Source organism: Oncorhynchus masou, chromosome 4 (assembly GCF_036934945.1).
Source record: "Oncorhynchus masou masou isolate Uvic2021 chromosome 4, UVic_Omas_1.1, whole genome shotgun sequence".
In the NCBI taxonomy this organism is placed as follows: domain Eukaryota; kingdom Metazoa; phylum Chordata; class Actinopteri; order Salmoniformes; family Salmonidae; genus Oncorhynchus; species Oncorhynchus masou.
This window is the reverse complement of record NC_088215.1, coordinates 12,920,529-12,942,982: the sequence shown is the minus strand read 5'-3', so window position 1 is coordinate 12,942,982 and position 22,454 is coordinate 12,920,529. Positions and strand designations below refer to the sequence as shown.

Genomic DNA, 22,454 nt, shown 5'->3' with positions numbered 1-22,454 from the left:
ATGCCGGTCTTGGATTCCGGCGCCGATGGAACCGGGGGTGCCTAAGCTGGATCGTCGGGCCGTCATGCAAGCTGGCTCGAGAGGTTTCCTTGGCTCGGCAGGTTCCCATCCCACGTCATGCCTCGGCCGGCCCATGGGGTTTCTACGCCGCAGTGCATGGTATCTGAAGCAATTGCCTTACAAAATCTATGGATAGTAGCCCATAATTGCATCTGTCAAACAGGTACAACTCTTATTTCTTGAATAGGAAGAAATAGGCTCCAACACAAAGCCCTTTTGTTGTTAAAGTAAAGCAAATTAAACTGCTGCTGCTACATATTAACGTAGGTTATGTAAATGGCTTAAATATGGCTTACAGTGAAGTCAACAACTCTGATAAATAGCTTCAATATGGGCAACAAATATATTGTTTTATTAAAATCCATTATATCAGTAGCAAGCTTACCTCCGGTCCTCCTTTTAATCTTTGATTTCTCCCTCTCAAACTGAACAGGGCATCAGTAGGCCTAGACTGCGCAGACACAGATATATCATTTTTTGGACAAATTCGGAAGAAGCCTTTGACCCGCCTCTTAAGGGGCCACCTTAAGAGCATTCATTTGTTAGGCAGCACCATCCCAGCAGCGCAAAAAACTCTGAAATACATTTTCTTAGAAATATAATTTTACCCTGTGATTCTCCTACCATGCTCTTCATATAGCCTAGACCTATAGCATATAGTATATTCTATGGATCATTTGATTGTGACCACAGTTGTGGCACTTATTGTGCACCAGAGAATCAGGGATGATTTGGGCACACATCGAGATGCTAAACTCAGCAAAAAAGAAACGTTCCTTTTTCAGGACCCTTTCAAAGAGCATTCGTAAAAATTGGTTGTTAAGACACAAACAGCTTACAGACAGTAGGCAATTAAGGTCACAGTTATGAAAACTTAGGACACTAAAGAGGTCTTTCTACTGACTCTGAAAAACACCAAAGAAAGATGCCAGGGTCCCTGCTCATCTGCGTGCCTTAGGCGTGCTGCAAGGAGGCATGGGGACTGCAGATGTGGCTGTACTGTGAGACGGCTAAGACAGTGCTACAGGGAGACAGGACAGACCGATGATCGTCCTCGCAGTGCAGACCACGTGTAACAACACCTGCACAGGATCGGTACATCCGAACATCACACCTGCGGGACAGGTACAGGATGGCAACAACAACTGCCCGAGTTACACTAGGAATGCACAATCCCTCCATCAGTGCTCAGACTGTCAGTGCTCAGACTGAGAGAGGCTGGACTGAGGGCTTGTAGGCCTGTTGTAAGGCAGGTCCTCACCAGACTTCACCGGCAACAACATCCCCTACGGGCACAAACCCACCGTTACTGGACCAGACAGGACTGGCAAAAAGTGCTCTTCACTGATGAGTCACGGATTTGTCTCACCAGGGGGATGGTCAGATTTGCATTTATTGTCGAAGGGATTATCATTACACCAAGGCCTGTATTACTATTTCCCAAAAAATAGTAAACCCTCCCCCTGACTGAAATTTAAAAAGCATGCCCCTCCCCCATTTTCCTCAGGGAAACAATGTTTTTACATGGTAGATAACGTACTTCCAGTGTTTGAGTAGTTCAAATAAGCTCAATAGGTTAACATAAGAATGGTTTGACTTGCTGTTCTATGCTAATTTGACATTTGAAAATGACATACTGTATTCCCATGTGCGTTCACTATATGGATTAATATCCTGTATGTATTTCACAGGGCGAGCCGTGTGTGATGGGCCAGAAACATAACATATGAAACGCAGACTAGGAAACTATTGCATGCTGGGAAAAGACTACACCGAAGTCCTCTCTGCTGAGTCGAGTATCTGTCGGGCCCAGGATTTTGAATGGTACTTATAGTATACTAGTATAATAACTCACAATTTGCAGTATAATATGACACATGAACACATGTCCTAGAACATCTTATCACAAATTATTTATTTTTCAAATCTTCAACATGACTAGTTAAACAGAAGTTCAGCAATCATTGTCCATAAAAGAGAGAGACATGTTGAATGATGCTATGTATATGTTCTCCCATTTAAGCCAATTTTGGATTTAATACTGTCACGACTCCCACCGAAGTCGGTCCCTCTCCTTGTTCGGGTGGCGTTCGGTGGTCGACGTCACCTGTCTTCTAGTCATCTTCACTCCACCTTTCATTTTCCATTTGTTTGCCTTGTTTTCCCGCACACCTGGTTTACATTCCCTCATTACTCTACGTGTAGATTATCCTCTGTTCCTCCGCATGTCTGTGTGTGGTTTTGTTCGTTCGATACATGTGTGACGCTACAGGCTGGTTTTGCGCCGGGTATTGTTATTTCACTTGATCCTTGGGCCAGAGTGTTGACGCAGTTGCGTCCGGGTGTTTTCCTCTGCCTGAATAAAGTGTGCCTGTTCACTCATCTCTGCTCTCCTGCACCTGACTTCCTTTGACCAGTTGCACACACTCTGACAAATACATATTTCAGCATCCCATTAATTTGGTGCATTTTCGGTTCATTTTCGGTGTCAGTGGGTGCATTTTCGGTGTTTTTAATCTTCTAAAGGCAGGGAAGAGAAAAGCAATGATACATTTGTATATAAATGCCAGCGGTGTCAGGTCAGACTGTATGAGTTTCAATTAGAATCCATTGAATCCTGTGATAGTTGTTTTAAATTATATTGGTACTGAAATTATTATTTGATAAATTTCACAAACTTCCTGACTACTCTCTTTCTTGCTCTACACCTGATGATAGAGACATTGAAATTAAAAAATTAAAAACAATCTCTTTGAGAAACGTTCCGAGTGAATAACAGTAAAACTTTATTGCATAACAGGGTGACAATGCATCGGCCTGTTGTTCTGTTGTTCTGTGAACAAAAGGTCCAGGGGTTGATTCCAAAGTTGGACAGTGACCAGACTGAAAACAGAGGTTAAATACTGAACAAAAATATAAACGCAACATGCAACAACTTCAAATGAATCACTGAGTTACAGTTCATATGAGGAAATCAGTCAATTGAAAAAAAAAAATTGGCCCTCCTCTATGGATTTCACATGATTGGGAAATACAGATATGCATCCGTTGGTCACAGATCCCTAAAAAAGAAATGGGCCTCACAATGGACCTCAGGATCTTGTCACGGTATTGCTGTGTATTCAAATTGCCATCGATAACATTGACGTGTGTTTGTTGTCTGTAGCTTATGCCTGCCCATACCATAACCCCACAGCCACCACGGGGCACTCTGTTCCCAACGTTGACATCAGAAAATGGCTTGCCCACTCTACGACATATGTGGTCTACAGTTGTGAGGCTGGTTGGACATACTTCCAAATTCTCTAAAATGACACTGGAGTTGGCTTATGGTAGAGAAAATATCATTAAATTCTCAGGCAACATCTCTGCATGCCAATTTCACGCTTCCTCAAAACTTGAGACATCTGTGGCTTTGTGATGTGCGACAAAACTGCACATTTAAGAGTGGCCTTTTATTGTCCACATCACAAGGGGCACTTGTGTAATTATCATGCTGTTTAATCAGCTTCTTGATATGCCACACCTGTAAGGTGGTTGGATTAATTTGGCAAAGGAGAAATGCTCACTAACAGGGATATAAACAAGTTTGTGCACACCATTTGAGCTCAGTCAAGTTTTTGTGTGCATGGACATTTCTGTAATCTTTTATTTCAGCTCATGAAAGATGGGAACAACACTTTACATGTTGTGTTCATATTTTTATTCAGTGTACATACATAGATATCGGTAAGGTTCTGCGTTTCTTTTCTTGGTCAACCTTGTGTTCTTTTTCTTTGTGTTCTGGAACGTAGCCCTGTTGTTAATTTTTTGTTCATTGATTTCACCTGTGTTCGTTTCTCACCTGGTCTCATCAGCTCCCTATTTAGTTCAGTTCTTTCTGTTTACATGGTTGTGAGGTATTGTTTGTTTTTGACTGACTACCTGTGTTTGAACATTACCTGCCTGTGACCATGATTCCTGCCTTCTGCAAAGGCTCACTAAACAGCTGCCGCGCTCTGCGCTTGAATCTACACCTTTTTTCCTCCCTTACAATATCACACTTTATATATTCTATTGATAATAAGTGAGGAGAGATTAGTATTCATATGTAACCAAAACACCCTGGCAGTCTGCATGACTATAATGTACTAAACTGGACACCATTCTTTTGTTTGACTTAAAGGAAAGTAATTGAATCAATAAATTACCAAAGCTGTGATTCAGTGGTGCTGTTATGTCCTTAACTGGACACTGTACCCTCATTGGACTCACTTTGTCCCTTATAACTATTATCCCAACCAACCAAAACACCATAACTTCACTTGACAGCCTGTCAATAAATTGGGGTAGGTTCATAATCACACTGAGGTCAGACCAGACCATAGGGAGTCCTAGACGGACCTCAGGCGTTGTTGCTTCCTGTTAGTTCAGGCTAGGTAATTAATTGATAAATCAATGACAGTGTCATAATTAGAATCGGCACTTGCCTAACCTGCTTTGCCCAGATGTAAATCACTTTGTGATTGGGAGGAAGCTAACGTCAGCTGGTGGAAGTCAGCCATCCCTGATCTGGCTGCCTGTGTTGACATGGAGTCCCCCAGGGCTCAGTCTTCCTACCTCTGCTGATCTGGAGCATTTGTCAACCGCAGCTCAATCAATATATAATAATGATGCAAAGATGATCTATTATTTGTATTATTCTGAGGGGATAGGAAAGGGAAGCTGTAACATATAACACAGTAATACTGTTGGTCCTTGGGATCAAAATCACATCAAATTGTATTTATCACATGCTTCGTAAACATCAGGTGTAGACGAACAGTGACATGCTTACTCACGGGCTCTTTCCAACAATGCAGAGAGAAAAATATAGAAAAGTAATAATAAATACACAGAGCAACGATAACTTGGCTATATACACGGGTTCCAGTACCGAGTTGACCTGCAGATGTATGAGGTAATTGAGGTAGATATGTACATATACAGTAGGTACAGGTAAAGTGTTGATATTGATCACATTCTGTATGTGATTTGTTATAGTGATTATGGTTATGAACGGCGTAGAGAAGGAAACTGTCTACCAGCGTTCTGGTTCAACCCAGCTGTTGTATCAAGGTGCTGCAGCCAAGGACAGAAGTACCTCAACAGCACAGGGTGAGTTGCACATAGGGACACTATTTTGTAGCGTTTCTATGTTGTCTATTCGAAGTGAAAGCAACCCTTCTCTATATTTCTGCTTAATGAAAGGTAAAATATCTTTCAGTTTTTTAAAATGTTTTCCATTACATTTTTAAAGCATTATGATGGTCATATTATGGTCCATGTTAAAAATCCTGAATAGGTATCACGCATTTCAAAATTCCCCAAGGTTAATAGTCAAGTTTTGTCTCGGAGTTAGTAAGCATTTTGGAGTTTTGTCAAAGTGAACCACAAATACTGTACGTCTTGTGTCAGACATTAAATTTCAGGGTTAAAAGTTATGTTTTCTTTAGTAACTACTAAGCATTTTTAAGTTTAGTCAAAGAATAGCAAGTCTTGTTCACTTGCTCTGTCACATCCACAATCACTTTGAGGTTAAAAATAAAAAGTTTGCGATTTCTAGTCAAGCTTCGTTGATGAACGTGACCAGTACCTTAGCCTTGTTAACTAGTGGTGTCATGAAGAAATAATCTCAGTAAACCATACTAAACATGTTCTAACTCATTCATATGGTATCTTCTTAAGGTACCGAAAAGTGGTGTCCAACAACTGCGTCAAGGGAGTCAAGGACATGTACACACCCAGGAAGCAGATGTGTCCCAACAGGGCTCCAAAAGGCCTTTCTCTCTCCACCAGAGAGGGCAAGCTTACTGCCGACCTGCACACCAACGTCACCTTCCTAGTGCATCTGGATGAGGTAGAGCTGGGCCAAAAGCCAAAATGGCTTCCTTTTTGTATATCATTATTCTGGGCCTAGGAGCCCAAATGGACACCTTTTGTATACATTACTGTTATGAGTTGCACTGATTTTTACCTTAAACCATGGAATTAAAATCTATGTGTTTTGTGTATTCATGCATAGTTGTAAAAGTAGCCCAACTCACTCACTGTAGGCCTGTTACTGAGTGAAATATGGATTTGTTTCCCATGTTCGGCATGGATGTTTCTCCAGAAATACGCCTGAAATGATTTCCCTGCTATGTCATCTCATATACACCAACTCCTGTAAGTTTTAATAGTCACTTGCAACATAATATCACCCACACACAGCTACAGAACCAAATCCTGAGCCGAGAGACCTTAGAGAGAGATGCACCCCTGGAGACCCTGTTATAGAGGGATAGACTCAGAGTAGCCTCCTTCTAGAGCCAGGGCCTTGCCTTGATCCCCTCACTCCCTCGACACTGTTCAACCACCTTATATTAAATTCAAGTGGAAAAAGTGCCGGAGTGCTCTGCTCGGTGTGGTGGTGCTTTCCCCCTGCACTGCAACTAAGAAGTAAGTGTCTTTCCCACTAGGTCTCTCCCGGGCCCAGCTGACATATTACAGTGTGATGAGTTGAGGAATTGAGGGTCTATTTCTTTCATTAAGAAATGATTCCTCTGAAAGATGGAAAGGGGGTAGGAAAGAGAGAGAGAGGTGGGGGGAGGACTTATGCATTCGGGAAATCCTTCATTCCCATTGAATTCAGACTTTAATTTATATTCATGAAGCCCGAGATGGCAGTATTTCTTGGTGAGAGCAAATGGCCCTAAATATTTAAGTGGTATTGCTACTGTACCTCAGGAGTAAATGTCAGTTGGCTTAGAGTATCTTTACCGCACCTAATGTCTCTAGAGAGTTTAAAACAGCAGGTCTGGGACAAAGTAGCACATCCGGTGAACAGGTCAGGGTTCCATAGCCACAAGCAGAAGTGTTAACTGGGGTAGCAGCACAACCAGGTGGACTGGGGACAGCAAGGAGTCATCAAGCCATGTAGTCCTGAGGCTCAGGTCCTCCGGGAGAAGACAGAAAAGAGAGAGAGAGATGGCGAAAGAGAGAAAATTTGAGTAAAAGAGAATTACAAGTAGAGCATTGCAGTAATCTAATCTAGAAGTGACAAAAGCATGGTTACATTTTTCTGCATCATTTTTGGACAGAAAGTTTCTAATTTTTGCAATGTTACGTAGATGAAAAAAGGTTGTCCTTGAAAAAGTCTTGATATGTTCAGGGACGAAAGTAACGCAAAGGTCCATTAAAGTTTTATTTGAGACGACTCTACAACCATCAAGATTAATTGCCAGCTTCAACAGAAGATTTTTTGGTTTCTTGGGACCGAGAACTAGCATGTCTGTTTTGTCCGAGTTTAAAAGTAAAACATTTGACGCCATCCACTTCCTTGTCTGGAACACAGGCTTCCAGGAAGGGCAATTTTGGGGCTTCACCATGTTTCATCAAAAAGTACAACTGTGTGTCATCCGCATAGCAGTGAAAGTTCAAATTATGTTTACGAATGACATCACCAAGAGGTAAAATATATAGTGAAAACAATAGTGGTAATAGTAACACCATCTGTCATTTCCACAAGGTGTCTGCAGCATTGTGACGTATTTGTAGGCATATCATTGGAAGATTGACCATAAGAGACCACATTTACCAGGTGTCCGCCCGGTGTCCTGCGCCGAAATTGGTGCGCAAAAGTCAGCTGCAAATATTTTTCCACGGAATTCAGAGAAGAATGCAAGCTTCCACGAACGATATATCAATGAAGAGATATGTGAGAAAACACCTTGAGGATTGATTCCAAACAACGTTTGCCATGTTTCAGTCGATATTATGGAGTTAATTTGGAAAAAGTTTGACGTTGTAGGTGACTGAATTTTCGGGGGTTTTTGGTAGCCAAATGCGATGTACAAAACGGAACGATTTCTCCTACACACAGACGCTTTCAGGAAAAACTGCGCATTTGGTATGTAACTGAGAGTCTCCTCATTGAAAACATCCGAAGCTCTTCAAAGGTAAATTATTTTATTTATTTGGTTATCTGGTTTTTGTGAAAATGTTGCGTGCTAAATGCTACTCAAAATGCTAAGCTAGCTTAGCATACTCTTACACAAATTAGTCAATTTCTATGGTTCAAAAGCATATTTTGAAAATCTGAGATGACAGTGTTGTTAAGAAAAGGCTAAGCTTGAGAGCAGATGCATTATTTTCATTTTATTTGCGATTTTCAGAAATCAGTAACGTTGCGTTATGCTAATGAGCCTGAGGCTTTAGTCACGGTCCTGGATCCGGGATGGGGAGTTTCAAGAGTAACGTTACGTTATGCTAATGAGCTTGAGGCTATAACTGGATACAGGTTTTTTTCATAGCCAAACGTGGACAAAACGGAGCGATTTGTCCTACACAAATAATATATTTTTTTTAAACTTAACATTTGCTATCTAACTGAGAGTCTCCTCATTGAAAACATCTGAAGTTCTTCAAAGGTAAATGATTTTCTTTGAATGATTTTCTTGTTTTTGTGAAAATGTTGCTGGCTGAATTCTAGGCTTATAGCTATGCTAGCTATCAACACTCTTACAAAAATGCTTGTTTAGCTATGGTTGAAAAGCATATTTTGAAAATCTGAGATGACAGTGTTGTTAACAAAAGTCTAAGCTTGAGAGCAAATATATTTATTTCATTTCATTAGGTCCGGAGAGATGTTGAACAAAACCCACTGAGTCGATGATGGCTCCGATAGCCTTTTGTAGTGGAACTGTGGACTTGTAAATCCATGTAAATATTGAAGTCACCAAAAATGTGAATATGATCTGCCATGACTACAAGATCCGATAGGAATTCAGGCAACTCAGTGAGGAATGCTGTATACAATCCAGGCCTGGAAGCAGTAGCTATAAAAAGAGATTGAGTAGGCTGCATAGACTTAATGACAAGAAGCTCAAAAATTAAAACGCAGTTGTTGTTTTTTGTAAATAGAAATGTGCTATCGTGAAGGTTAGCAACACCTCCGCCTTTGCGGGATACGCGGGGGATGTGGTCACTCGTGCCTCATTTAACACAGTGAATTCATCAGGCTTAAGCCATGTTTCAGTTAGGCCAACACATCAATATTGTGATCAGTGATTAGTTCATTGAGTATCACTGCCTTGGAGGTAAGGGATCTAACATTAAGTAGCCCTATTTTGAGATGTGAGATAGCACAATCTCTTTCAATAATGACAGGAATGGAAGAGGTCTATTTCCAGTGAAATTGCTAAGGCGAACACCACCATGATTAGTTTTGCCCAACCTAGATCAACGCACATACATGGTCTCAATGGGGATAGCTGAGCTGACTACACTGACTGTGCTAGTGACAGACTCCACTAAGCTGGCAGGCTGGCTTACAGCCTGCTGCCGGGCCTACACCTTATCCCATTGTAGAGCTAGAGGAGTTAGAGCGCTGTCTATGTTCGTAGATAAGATGAGAGCACCCCTCCAGCTAGGATGGAGTCTATCACTCCTCAGCAGGCCAGGCTTGGTCCTGTTTGTGGGTGAGTCCCAGAAAGAGGGCCAATTATCTACAAATTCCATCTTTTGGGAGGGCAGAACACAGTTTTTAGACTCTGCTGTAGAGCTCATCACTCCCCCTAACTGGGAAGAGGCCAGAGACAATTGCTCGATGTCGACACATCTTTCTAGCTGATACACCCGCTGAAGCTATGTTGCGCTTGGTTACCTCTGACTGTTTCATCCTAACATCGTTGGTGCCGACGTGGATAACAATATCCCTATACTCTCTACACAGTTTTAGCCTTAGCCAGCACCATCGCCTTAATGTCGGTAGACCTGCCCCCTGGTAAACAGTATATGGTCGCTGGATTATTCGTTTTAAGTCTAATACTACGGGTAATGGAATCGGCAATGTCTAGGGTTTTCAATTTGTCAGAGCTAATGGTGGGAGGCTTCGGCGTCTCAGACCTCGCAACAGGAGGAGGAGAGAACAGAGAAGGCTCGGCCTTGGACTCTGACCCGTTGCTTAATAACCTGTTTGGTATAGGGGGCAGCATTTTCACGTTCGGATGAAAAGCGTGCCCAGAGTAAACTTCCTGCTACTCAGGCCCAGAAGCTACTGTATGCATATTATTAGTATTGGATAGAAAGCCCTCTGAAGTTTCTAAACCTGTTTGAATGATGTCTGTGAGTATAACAGAACTCATATGTCAGGCGAAAACCTTAGAAAAATCCAACCAGGAAATGGGAAATCTGAGGTTTTTAGTTTTTCAACTCATTGCCTATTGAATATACATTGTCTATGGGGGCATATTGCACTTCATAGGGCTTCCACTAGATGCCAACAGTCTTTAGAACGTTGTTTGAGGGTTCTACTGTGAAGTGGGGGTGAATGAGAGCTGATTCAACCAGAGGTCTGCCAGAGTGGCAGGAGCTGATCACATGCTCACCCGTGAGAGCGACCTGCATTCCATTGCATTTCTAAAGACAAAGGATTTCTCCGGTTGGAACATTATTGAAGATTTATGTTAAAAACATCCTAAAGATTGATTCTATACATGATTTGACATGTTCCTACGAACTGTAATATACATTTCTGAACTTTTGCCTGGACTTGCCCTCGCCTTGTGAGTTTGGATTTGTTTACTAAACCCGCTAACAAAAGGAGGTATTTGGACATAAATGATGGACTTTATCGAACAAAACAAACATTTAGTGTGGAACTGGGATTCCTGGGAGTGCATTCTGATGAAGATCATCAAAGGTAAGTGAATATTTATAATGCTATTTCTGACTTTTACTGACTCCACAACATGGCAGGTATGTGCATGGCTTGTTTTTGTGTCTGAGTGCCGTACTCAGATTGTTGCATGGTTTGCTTTTTCCGTAAAGCTTTGTTGAAATCTGACACAGCGTTTGCATTAAGGAGAGGTATATCTATAATTCTGTGCATAATACTTGTATCTTTTATCAAAGTTTATTATGAGTATTTCTGTAAATTTATGTGGCTCTCTGAAAATTTGCCGGCTGTTTAAGAGGCACAACATTACTGACCATAAAGAGCCAATGTTAACTGAGATTTATTTTTGGATATAAATATGAACTTTATTGAACAAAACATACATGTATTGTGTAACATGAATGAGTACCATCTGATGAAGATCATCAAAGGTTAGTGATTAATTTGATTTCTATTTCGGCTTTTTGTGACTCCTCTCTTTGGCTGGAAAAATGGCTGTATGTGTTTTTGTGACTAGGCCCTGACCTAACGTAATCATATGGTGTGCTTTCGCTGTAAAGCCTTTTTGAAATCGGACACGATGGGCAGATTAACAAGAAGTTAAGCTTTAATTTTGTGTATTACACTTGTGAATGTATGAAAGTGACATATTTTGAAAAAGAAACAAATTTTTTTGAGCTCTGCCTTTTCAGCAGAATGTTGCCGAGAGGTTCCGCAAGCCAGAAGAAGTTTTAATGGGGAAAACCGGTTGAAAGTTTCTGTCGGCTGAGCATTCCTACAGCATTTCCTTCCAGAAGCCATGAGTAAGTTTTCCAGCTGCGGGGACTGTGTGAGGGGATTTATACTACTATCTGTACTTATTGGTGGCACAGACGCTGTTTCATCCTTTCCTACACTTAAATCATCCTTGCCTAACGATTGCATCTGAAGTTGAACTTGCAGCACGGCTATCCTCGCCATAAGGACATCGTTTTCCTGTATATTATGAGTACAGCAACTGCAATTACAATCCATAATGTTAATGTGGCTACTTAGCTTAGGCTGGCGGAGGGCCTGACTAAGCACATCCAGATAAAGCATCCGGGATGAAAAAGTTGACTGAAAATATATAAAACGGGAATTAAAAAGTAAAAACCGTATAGTTGGCAGGTAGCAAAGTAAGATTAGCAACAAAGTGCACGGCAGCACATAAAGAGGTCTACAAATACACAGCCAAATTAATGGAGAAAACATTTATTATAAATTCAAGAGAATAAACCATTAATTAAAGTACAGTTTAGCAGTGGTGTGTAACACATTGTAAGACTCAGAACATGACATCAAAACCTGTCCAATAATGTTAACGAACAGTAACACATACCAGTTTTTAAAATAGAAAAAACAGCAATCATTAGGAATTATTCATCAATTACCATGTGAATAGTTACACAACTTTAAATAAAGCTAAATAAAGGTTAAAAAAATAAATAAGCTTAAAGTTTTTTTTAAAGGTGTATGTTTTTAACCAGTTCATAACATGTAATATGAATGTCAGAATTAATTAACAATAACTAACTAAACTGTTTGTTTATTGTGTGTGTGTGTGCGTGCGCATGTGGCCTACCAGTGGGAAAGCTGGGGGTGTTTCTTCAGTTTGAAATCTGGGGTGATAGTTGACAGGGCAACTCTGAGGTCATGCTGGCTGTCCAGTTTGTTTCTGCTTTTACTTTTCAGCACGGCCATAGCAGAGAAGCCACTTTCACACAGATAGGTAGTGCTGAACGGTAGCATGATTCTGAATGCATGACAGGCGAGAGCAGGATACTCTCCCGCTGAGCTTCACCAGAACTGTGGCAGTGTCATTTCCGGGACACGCATGCTTAGTCCAAGATCATATGACAGCTCTACCAGCTGATCCTCTCGGATCGGCAACGTGACGCTTCCCTTCTCCACTCAAAAGGGGTCCCGTATCCAGTAGTCTTGTCTCCTGTTCTGCTCCAGAAAGTAGTCGCAAAACTTTCCTTGCAGCTTGACAAGATGCTGTTTTTGAGTGTGTCGCCGTGTGCTTTGTTAATCAGATTCTGAATCTCGAAATCAGCATGTCAATACTCCTGTTAAAAGCATGATTTACCCAAATGATAAGCTTCATATTGAAGGCATCAACTTTGTCACTCTGTTCAAATATCTGTCAGGTAAGCAACCTGTGCGAGCCATTCCTCACAATCGAAATGCTGCGTTTCCGGAATAAACGCAGCAATTTCCACCCGAAGCTCATAAAAGCGACCCAGCACTTTACCCCTGGAAAGGCAGCGGACTTCTGCATGATAAAGCATCTACTGGTGCTCACTCCCCATAGCCCTACAGAAGGCCTGGAAACACCTGCTTTTAGTGAAACTCTTTTTGATATAGTTGACACACATGCACCATGTCATTCGCTGTCAATGCCTCCCTGTGTAGGAAGCAGTCGGTGCTCTCTCCAGGATCCACTTTACTACTGCAATGTGCTTTCCTGTCATGGCAGCTGCCACATCAGCGGTCACACCTCCACCGGACCTGTTCCACAGAGCCCAGGTGCATATCAATTGTGTTAAAGACAGCCTCTGCAGTGGTGTTGGTGGGCAAATATGCACTAAAAAGGAACTGCTCCTCAAAGTTATTATCCCACACATGTCTAACATAGACCATTTCAATTGCATGGTTAGCCACATCTGTGGATTCATCAAGCTGCAGTGTGCAATGGCCATTTTCACTGATGCGCATAATGTCTGGCACTTTATGTCCTCAGACATGTCCTGGATTCTCCTCCTCATGTTGTCATTGGATAGGGGTATAGTTTTAAGTTTGTTGGCGGGTGACTCTCCCAAGATTTCAGCGCACAAATCTATCGCAGCAGGGAGTATGAGATTCTCTGCGCTGGTGTGTGCTTTTTTTGCACATAGCAATGTGCTGGCCCTCAAGGTATATGTAAGGGGGGCATACTTGCGGGCAGAGAAGTCAGACGCAGGAGAGCAAACACTGTGTTTCCAAAAGGCGCAGTTTAATAACAAAAAAACTACCGGAAAACAGAACAATCAAATAATGGGTACATAAACCGACGCACACAAGGTCAGACGTGCACAAGCACTTACAAATAAACAATCCCCTACAAGGACATGAGGGGGAACAAAGGGTTAAATACATAACATGTAATTGATGGGTTGGAACCAGGTGTGATGGAAGACAAGACAAAACCAAAGGAAAATGAAAAGAGGATCAGCGATGGCTAGAAGGTCGGTAACTTCGACCGGCAAATGCTGCCCGAACAAGGAGAGGGACCAACTTTGGCGGAAGTCGTGACATTACCCCCACCCACGACACCGGCCTCAGGGACGACCCGGAGGGCTAGGCGCAGGGCGAGGCGCAGGGTGATCCGGACGAAGACGGTGGAACTCCTACAGCATAGATATGTCCAACACGTCCTCGACCGGAACCCAGCACCTCTCCTCCGGGCCGTACCCATCCCACTCTGCGAGATACTGAAGGCCCCTCGCCCGGCGCCTCGAATCCAGTATGGAGCGAACGGAGTACGCCACGGCCACCGATGACCAGAGGGGGTGGAGGAACCTCCCGCACTTCGGACTCCTGGAGCGGGCCAGTCACCACCTGCCTGAGGAGAGACAGATGGAACGAGGGGTTAATACGGTAATCGGGTGGTAGCTGTAACCTATAACAAACCTCGTTCACTCTCCTCAGGACTTTAAATGGCCACACAAACCACGGACCCAGATTCCGGCAGGGCAGGCGGAGGGGCAGGTTTCAGGTCGAGAGCCAGACCCGGTCCTCCAGTGCGAACACCGGGGTGACACTGCGGTGGCGACCTGCATTCCTCTTCTGGCGCGTCACGGCCTGCTGAAGGTGGACACGAACGGCTTCCCATGTCTCCTCCACGCGCTTGAACTAGTCGTCCACCGCAGGAACCTTGGTCTGACCCTGATGCCAAGGCACCAGAACCGGCTGGTACCCCAGTACGCACTGGAAGGGAGAGAGGTTAGTGGAGGAGTGGGGGAGCGAGTTCTGTGCCATCTCAGCCCAGGGCACAAACTCCGCCCACTCCCCCGGCCGGTCCTAGCAATAGGACCGCAGAAACCTACCCACATCCTGGTTCACTCTCTCCAACTGCCCATTACTCTCGGGGTGAAACCCTGAAGTTCGACTGATCGAGACCCCTGGATGTTCCATGAATGCCCTCCAGACCCTAAACGTAAACTGACCCCTATCAGACACTATACCCTTAGGCACCCCATGGTGCCGGAAGAAGTGTGTAAACAAGGCCTCCGCAGTCTGTAGGGCCATAGGGAGACCGGGCAGAAGGAGGTGACTACAGGACTTAGAGAAACGATATACAATGACCAGGATCGCGGTGTTACCCTGTGAGAGTGGAAGATCTGTCCGAAAATTCACCGTCAGGTGCGACCAAGGCTACTGTGGAACGGGTAAGGGGTGTATCTTACCTCTGGGTAGGTGCCTCGGAGCCATACACTGGGCGCACACCGAGCAGGAGAAACCATAAACCCTCTTTTTTCATAAGGCCACCAGTACCTCCCGCTCAAACAACGCACTGTCCGACCGATCCCAGGATGACCAGAGGAGGGTGACGTGTGGGCCCAATAGATCAACCGGTCACAAACAGCAGACGGGACGTACAGACACCCAGCATGACACTGGATGGGAGCAGGCTCTGCACGTAACGCCTCCTCAATGTCCGTGTCCAGCTCCCACACTACCGGCGCCACCAGGCAGGAGGCAGGGAGTATGGGAGTGGGATCCATGGGCTGCTCCTCTGTGTCATACAGCCGGGACAATGCGTCTGCCTTAACGTTCTGGGAGCCTGGTCTGCAGGAAAAGGGTAAACACAAAATGGGTGAAAAACATGGCCCACCTTGCCTGGCAAGGGTTCAGTCTCCTCGCTGCCCGGATGTACTCCAGATTGCGGTGGTCAGTCAAGATGAGAAAAGGGTGTCTGGCCCCCTCATGCCAATGTCTCCATGCCTTCAAAGCCTTGACGACAGCCAACAGCTCCCGGTTCCCCACGTCATAGTTTCACTCCGCCGGGCTGAGCTTCTTCGAGAAGAAGGCACATGGGCGGAACTTCGGTGGCGTACCCGAGCGCTGAGAGAGCACAGCTCCTATCCCAGCCTCGGACGCGTCCACCTCCACTATGAACGCCAAAGAGGGATCCGGATGGGCCAGCACGGGAGCCGAGGTAAACAGAGCCCTCAGGTGACTAAAGGCCCGGTCTGCCTCAGCTGACCACTGCAAGCTTACCGGGCCCCCCGTCAGCAGTGAGGTAATGGGAGCCGCTATCTGACCAAAACCCTGGATAAACCTCCAGTAGTAGTTGGCAAACCCTAAGAACCGCTGCACCTCCTTTACCTTGGTGGGGGTTGGCCAATAATGCACTGCTGAAATGCGGTCACTCTCCATCTCCACCCCTGAGGTGGAAATACGATACCCTAGGAAGGAGACAGACTGTTGAAAGAACAGGCACCTCTCAGCATTGACGTACAGGTCATGCTCTAACAGGCGACCAAGCACCCTGCGCACCAGGGCCACATGCTCGGCTCGTGTAGCGTAGTATATCAAAATGTCATCAATATACACCACCACACCCTGCCCGTGCCGGTCCCTGAAAATCTAGTCTACAAAGGCTTGGAAGACTGAGGGAGCATTCATCAACCAGTACGGCATTACGAGGTACTCATAGTGCCCTGAGGTGGTACTGAAAGCCATCTTCCACTCGTCTCCCTCCCGGATACATACCAGGTTGTAAGTGCTCCTGAGATCTAGTTTGGTGAAGAAGCGCCCCCCGTGCATTGACTCAAGCACTGTGGCTATGAGCGGTAGCGGGTAACTATACCTCACAGTGATCTGATTCAGACCCTGATAGTCAATAAACGAGCGCAGACCTCCCTCCTTCTTCACAAAAAAGAAACTCGAGGAGGGGTGAAGTGGAGGACCGAATGTACCCCTGACGCAGGGATTCGGAGACATATATTTCCATAGCCTCCGTCTCCACCTGTGAGAGGGGATGCACGTGACTCCTGGGAAGTGCAGCGTCTACCAGGAGATTTATCTCACAATCGCCCCGAAGCTAAACAGATAGTGAATAAGCAGAGAGAGAGAGAGAGAGAGAGAGAGAGAGAGAGAGAGAGAGAGAGAGAGAGAGACAGACACAATAATTGGTTTTACATTTGGCTATTGTTGTGTTTGTTGCTGGACCGGAGCCCCCTTGTGCTAATGCAGTGTAAGAAATGAAGATCCCAATTGCATTGCGTTACAATGTGCCACGATGATGCTGGGAGTTAGTTGTGCTTGCTCGCAGGCTATGGGTGGGATAAGTAGGAGAGTTTGGTCGCAGCAGCAGCTGGAGCCCCCAACAACACTTGTGGTGTGTGTGTATGTGTGTGTTGCTCCTAGGGAAGTGCCAGATGTATCCCACCTGATTAGACCTGCTGCAGATACTCTAGTGACAGAGTACACACACACAAACACACACACAGACAGAGAGAGAGAGAGAGAGAGACACACCTCATTAGCAGTAACAGGCAAACACACTGCTCTCACGGTGGGGCGGAACATGATGCAACCCCAATGTTGGGCTGGTGATGACTGCTTGTGTCTGTGTGTGAATGGAGCCCAGCAGTATGTTGACTAGTGTACCTGCCACCCTACTGTCTCTTGATTATTACACTGCCTCGACCTCCCTGTCGTTCTCTCTCTCCTTCACACACACACACACACCACAGGAGTCAGACACTCCCACTGGTGTTATGTAACATGTCAGACTCAGGATGCACGCTAATGGAGATGTCACAACACAACAACAATGGAATTGTGTTTTTTTAAATAATAATGGTGTTTCGGACACCTTTTTTCTTCTTTTGTTCTGTCTTTCCTTCATCTTTAGTCCTTACTTTAAACTTGACTTGTTGTCCAGGGTGACTCAATGAGAACCAACATCCAACTGGATTTCAGAGATGGCATGGCAGTCTCCTAATCCAACCTGAGCTGGATTGAAGAGGGGATCAGATACAAGACGGATATTCCATTTCTCGGCCTTGGCGGTAACACTCTGGGATTTGATTCCACCACCTTGTATCTCCATGTTATATGGACGTCACCTCTATACATTTGTCTATTGTGTCAGGTATATTCAATTCCAACCATTGAGGACTGAAGTACATTTTGTTTCAGTTTCTACTGTACATGGTAGATAATTGGTCAGTTACTGTGATGTCGGCCAAAGATTGGGCACAGTGGTCACTCATCTGGTGACTCTGCTCAATTCCGTGGGTTGTCGGTTAGGCAGCCTAGCATGATGGTAACCTCCCAGCCCCTCAGTAACCCGGCTCAGTAACTTTGCTTCTCTCCCGTCCACCCCGGTTAGTGAATGATTTTTATTTTAATCCTGCATTTGTGATTGCATCTTTTGTTCGACAAAATGGCTGCATATCGTCTGTGTCTTTGTGGTGGTTTGACATAGCACATATTTATGTTTCACTGTAAAACATTTTAGAAATCTGACTCGCTGGGAAGATGAACAAGGTGTTTATCTTTCATTTGAGGTATTGGACTCCCCATCCCGGATCCGGGATCGTGACTAAAGCCTCAGGCTCATTAGCATAACGCAACGTTAACGATTTCTGAAAATCGCAAATAAAATGAAAATAATGCGCCTACTCTCAAGCTTAGCTTTTTCTTAACAACACTGTCATCTCAGATTTTCAAAATATGCTTTTGAACCATAGCAATTGACTAATTTGTGTAAGAGTATGCTAAGCTAGCTTAGCATTTTGAGTAGCATTTAGCACGCAACATTTTCACAAAAACCAGATAACCAAATAAATAAAATCATTTACCTTTGAAGAGCTTCTGATGTTTTCAATGAGGAGACTCTCAGTTACATAGCAAATGTGCAGTTTTTCCTGAAAGCGTCTGTGTGTAGGAGAAATCGCTCCGTTTTGTACATCACATTTGGCTACCGAAACGAAACGAAAATTCAGTCACCTACAACGTCAAACTTTTTCCGAATTAACTCCATAATATCGACCGAAACATGGCAAACGTTGTTTGGAATCAATCCTCAAGGTGTTTTTCACATATCTCTTCATTGATATATCGTTCGTGGAAGCCTGCATTCTTCTCTGAATTCTGTGGAAAAATACTTGCAGCTGACTTTTGCGCACCAATTTCGGCGCAGGACACCGGGCGGACACCTGGTAAATGTGGTCTCTTATGGTCAATCTTCCAATGATATGCCTACAAATACGTCACAATGCTGCAGACACCTTGGGGAAACGACAGAAAGGGCAGACTTACTCCTCTCGCATTCACAGCCATATAAGGAGACAATGGAAAACAGAGCCTCAAAAATCCTGCTCATTTCCTGGATGCCGTCTCATCTTGGTTTTGCCTGTAGCTCACTTTCTAGGGCACGCACAGAGAATATCTTTGCAGTTCTGGACACGTCAGAGTGTTTTCTTTCCAAAGCTACCAATTATATGCATAGTCGGGCATCTTTTTGTGACAAAATATTGCGCTTAAAACGGGCACGTCTTTTTATCCAAAAATGAAATAGCGCCCCCATAGCATCAAGAGGTTAATGTGTCGAGGTTAAATATTTCTAAGAATATTTTTGCATTCGATGCGCCACCGTTCCCCTGAACGGGGGGAGGTGGCGTTCCCTGAATCCAGCCAACATTAAGGAGGTGCTATCCTCAGATAAAAGCATTGTTTGCTTTCGCCGAAAAGCCTTTTTGAAATCGGACGTGTTTGCTGGATTCACAACAAGTGTAGCTTTAATTTGCTATCTTGCATGTGTGATTTAATGAAAGTTTGATTTTTATAGTAATTTATTTGAATTTGGCACTCTTCATTTTCCTTGGCTTTTTTTTATTAACCTCCCAGAGAGCATGTCAATACAACGCACACATATAAAGTGAATCGATTGAGTGCTTTATGATAATGATGGCTGGTCAACGAATCAACCTCAGATGATTCGTTGAGAGCCCCGAGACAAAAGTACAAAGGTGTTTTATAGCCAAGATACACTGTTTTTAACCTACATGACGAACAACGGATGTATAGAATGGGTCACAAGGTTAAGATTGATACTTATATTTCACAGCACAAAGTATCTGCTGTAAAAACAGTTATCTTTGTGTAGAGACCAGGGTCTGGCCCTGGAGTCATCTCTCCCTGGTACCATATAGAACAGCAACATTAATAAATCCTCTTAGGGATATGGAGACGCTAGTGTCTCTTGTGGCGAATAACCTGGGGAAATGCATAGCGCCAAATTCGAATAGTACTCGATAAAACTCAAACTTTCATTAAATCACACATGCAGGGTACTCAATTAAAGCTACACTCGTTGTGAATCCAGCCAACGTGTCAGATTAAAAAAATGCTTTTCGGCAAAAGCATGAGAAGCTATTATCTGATAGCATGCACCCCCCCGAACCAACTGAACGAGATGTAAACAAAAGAATTAGCGTAGCCGGCGCTACACAAAACGCTGAAATAAAATATGCGTTACCTTTGACAAGCTTCTTTGTTGGCACTCCAATATGTCCCATAAACATCACAATTGGTCCTTTTTTTCGATTAATTCCGTCCATGTATACCCAAAATGTCCATTTATAAAGCCCGTCTGATCCAGAAAAAAATTGCTTTCCAAAACGCAACGTCTTTACAAAAAATTTCAAAAGTTGCCTATAAACTTTGCCAAAATATTTCAAACTACTTTTGTAATTCAACTTTTGGTATTTGTAAACATTAATAATAGATCAAATTGTTGACGGGGCGATCTGTATTCAATAGCAGCAAGTCAACAATACTTGCACAATTTTCTCTCTTTCATAACTATCCACAGTGTAACCTCTGCCAGGAAGTGCCTCTTCTTCATTTCACCAAAGATTTACTTCAACCCAATTCCAAAGACTGGTGACATCCTGTGGAAGTTGTAGGAACTGTAAACTGGGCGCTATCTAATTTCCCTTGACAAAGACAATACAGGGAACTGCCAGAGGGATTTTTTTCTTTTTCTGAACAGTTTTTCCTTGGGGTTTTGCCTGCTACACAAGTTCTGTTATAGTCACAGACATGATTGAACCAGTTTCAGAAACTTCAGAGTGTTGTCTATCCACACATACTAATCATATGCATATACTATATTCCTGGCATGAGTAGAAGGACGTTGAAATTTTGCACGCTTTTTATCAAAAAGTAGAAATAATGCACCCTAACCTCTGGAATGTGATCTCTTTAGGTTTTTTCACCCAAAAGACATCGTAAATTTCCTATCAGTGTTATCTCCCAGAGGCCCATCCTTAGTAGAACAGACACAGATAAGTGTTCTAACAACTCCTTATTCTGTTGCATAAAACAAACATTTGATGCAATAAAAGTATTATAACATAATCTTGTGATTTCCACCGTACTCCATTCAAACTTTTACGGACGTTTAACACAAAGAGTTGCCTGTATTGCAGAACTACTGGTAATTCCGTGTCCACTAAAAGACCAGGCTCACCGGTAGGGGTGAGTACTCTGTGGGCCATACGGATAACTTTCCCTCTCTTCTTACTCGCACTATGAACGCTTAACCAAGTTTATTCATACGTTTCCGCCAACACAAGCATATAAACTTAGCAAAAAAAGAAACATCCTCTCACTGTCAAATGCGTTAATTTTCAGCAAACTTAACATGTGTAAATATTTGTATGAACATAACAAGATTCAACTATGACAAACTGAACAAGTTCCACAGATATGTGACTAACAGAAATGGAAAAATGTGTCCCTGAACAAAGGGAGGGTCAAAATCGAAAATTATCAGTTAGTATCTGGTGTGGCCACCAGCTGCATTAAGTACTGCAGTGCATCTCCTCCTCATGGACTGCACCAGATTTGCCAGTTCTTGCTGTGAGATGTTACCCCACTCTTCCACCAAGGCACCTGCAAGTTCCCTGACATTTCTGGGGGGAATGGCCCTAGCCCTCACCCTCCCATCCAACAGGTCCCAGACGTGCTCATTGAGATTGAGATCCGGGCTCTTTGCTGGCCATGGCAGAACACTGACATTCCTGTCTTGCAGGAAGTCGCGCACAGAACGAGCAGTATGGCTGGTGGCATTGTCATGCTGGATGGTCATGTCAGGATGAGCCTGCAAGAAGGGTACCATATGAGGGAGGAGGATGTCTTCGGACAGCGTTGAGATCACCTGCAATGACAACAAGCTTAGTCTGATGATGTGACACACCATCCCAGACAATGACGGACCCCCCACCTCGGAGTAATGCTGATTCCTTCGGCGATAAACGCGAATCCGACCATCACCCCTGGTAAGACAAAACCGCGACTCGTCAGTGAAGAGCACTTTTTTCCAGTCCTGTCTGGTCCAGCGACGGTGGGTTCGTGCCCATAGGCGACATTGTTGCAGGTGAAGTCTGGTGAGGACCTGCCTTACAACATACCTACAAGCCCTCAGTCCAGCCTCTCTCAGCCTATTGCGTACAGTCTGAGCACTGATGGAGGGATTGTGCATTCCTGGTGTAACTCGGGCAGTTGTTGTTGCCATCATGTACCTGTCCCGCAGGTGTGATGTTCGGATGTACCGATCATATGCAGGTGTTGTTAGACGTGGTCTGCCACTGCGAGGATGATCAGCTGTCCGTCCTGTCTCCCTGTTGCGCAG

At 43.9% G+C, this 22,454-nt stretch overlaps 1 protein-coding gene across 1 annotated transcript in view; it reads left to right on the top strand.

Moving 5' to 3' along the window:
• The first annotated feature begins 1,704 nt into the window (after positions 1-1,704).
• Positions 1,705-22,454, top strand: part of LOC135524111 (VPS10 domain-containing receptor SorCS1-like) — a 36,889-nt gene continuing 16,139 nt past the window's right edge. The window contains exons 1-3 of the mRNA XM_064951319.1: positions 1,705-1,884; positions 5,083-5,196; positions 5,767-5,938. Of these exons, the coding sequence (XP_064807391.1) occupies positions 1,787-1,884; positions 5,083-5,196; positions 5,767-5,938 (384 nt within the window). The 5' untranslated portion in view covers positions 1,705-1,786. The remainder of the gene's footprint in view (positions 1,885-5,082; positions 5,197-5,766; positions 5,939-22,454) is intronic.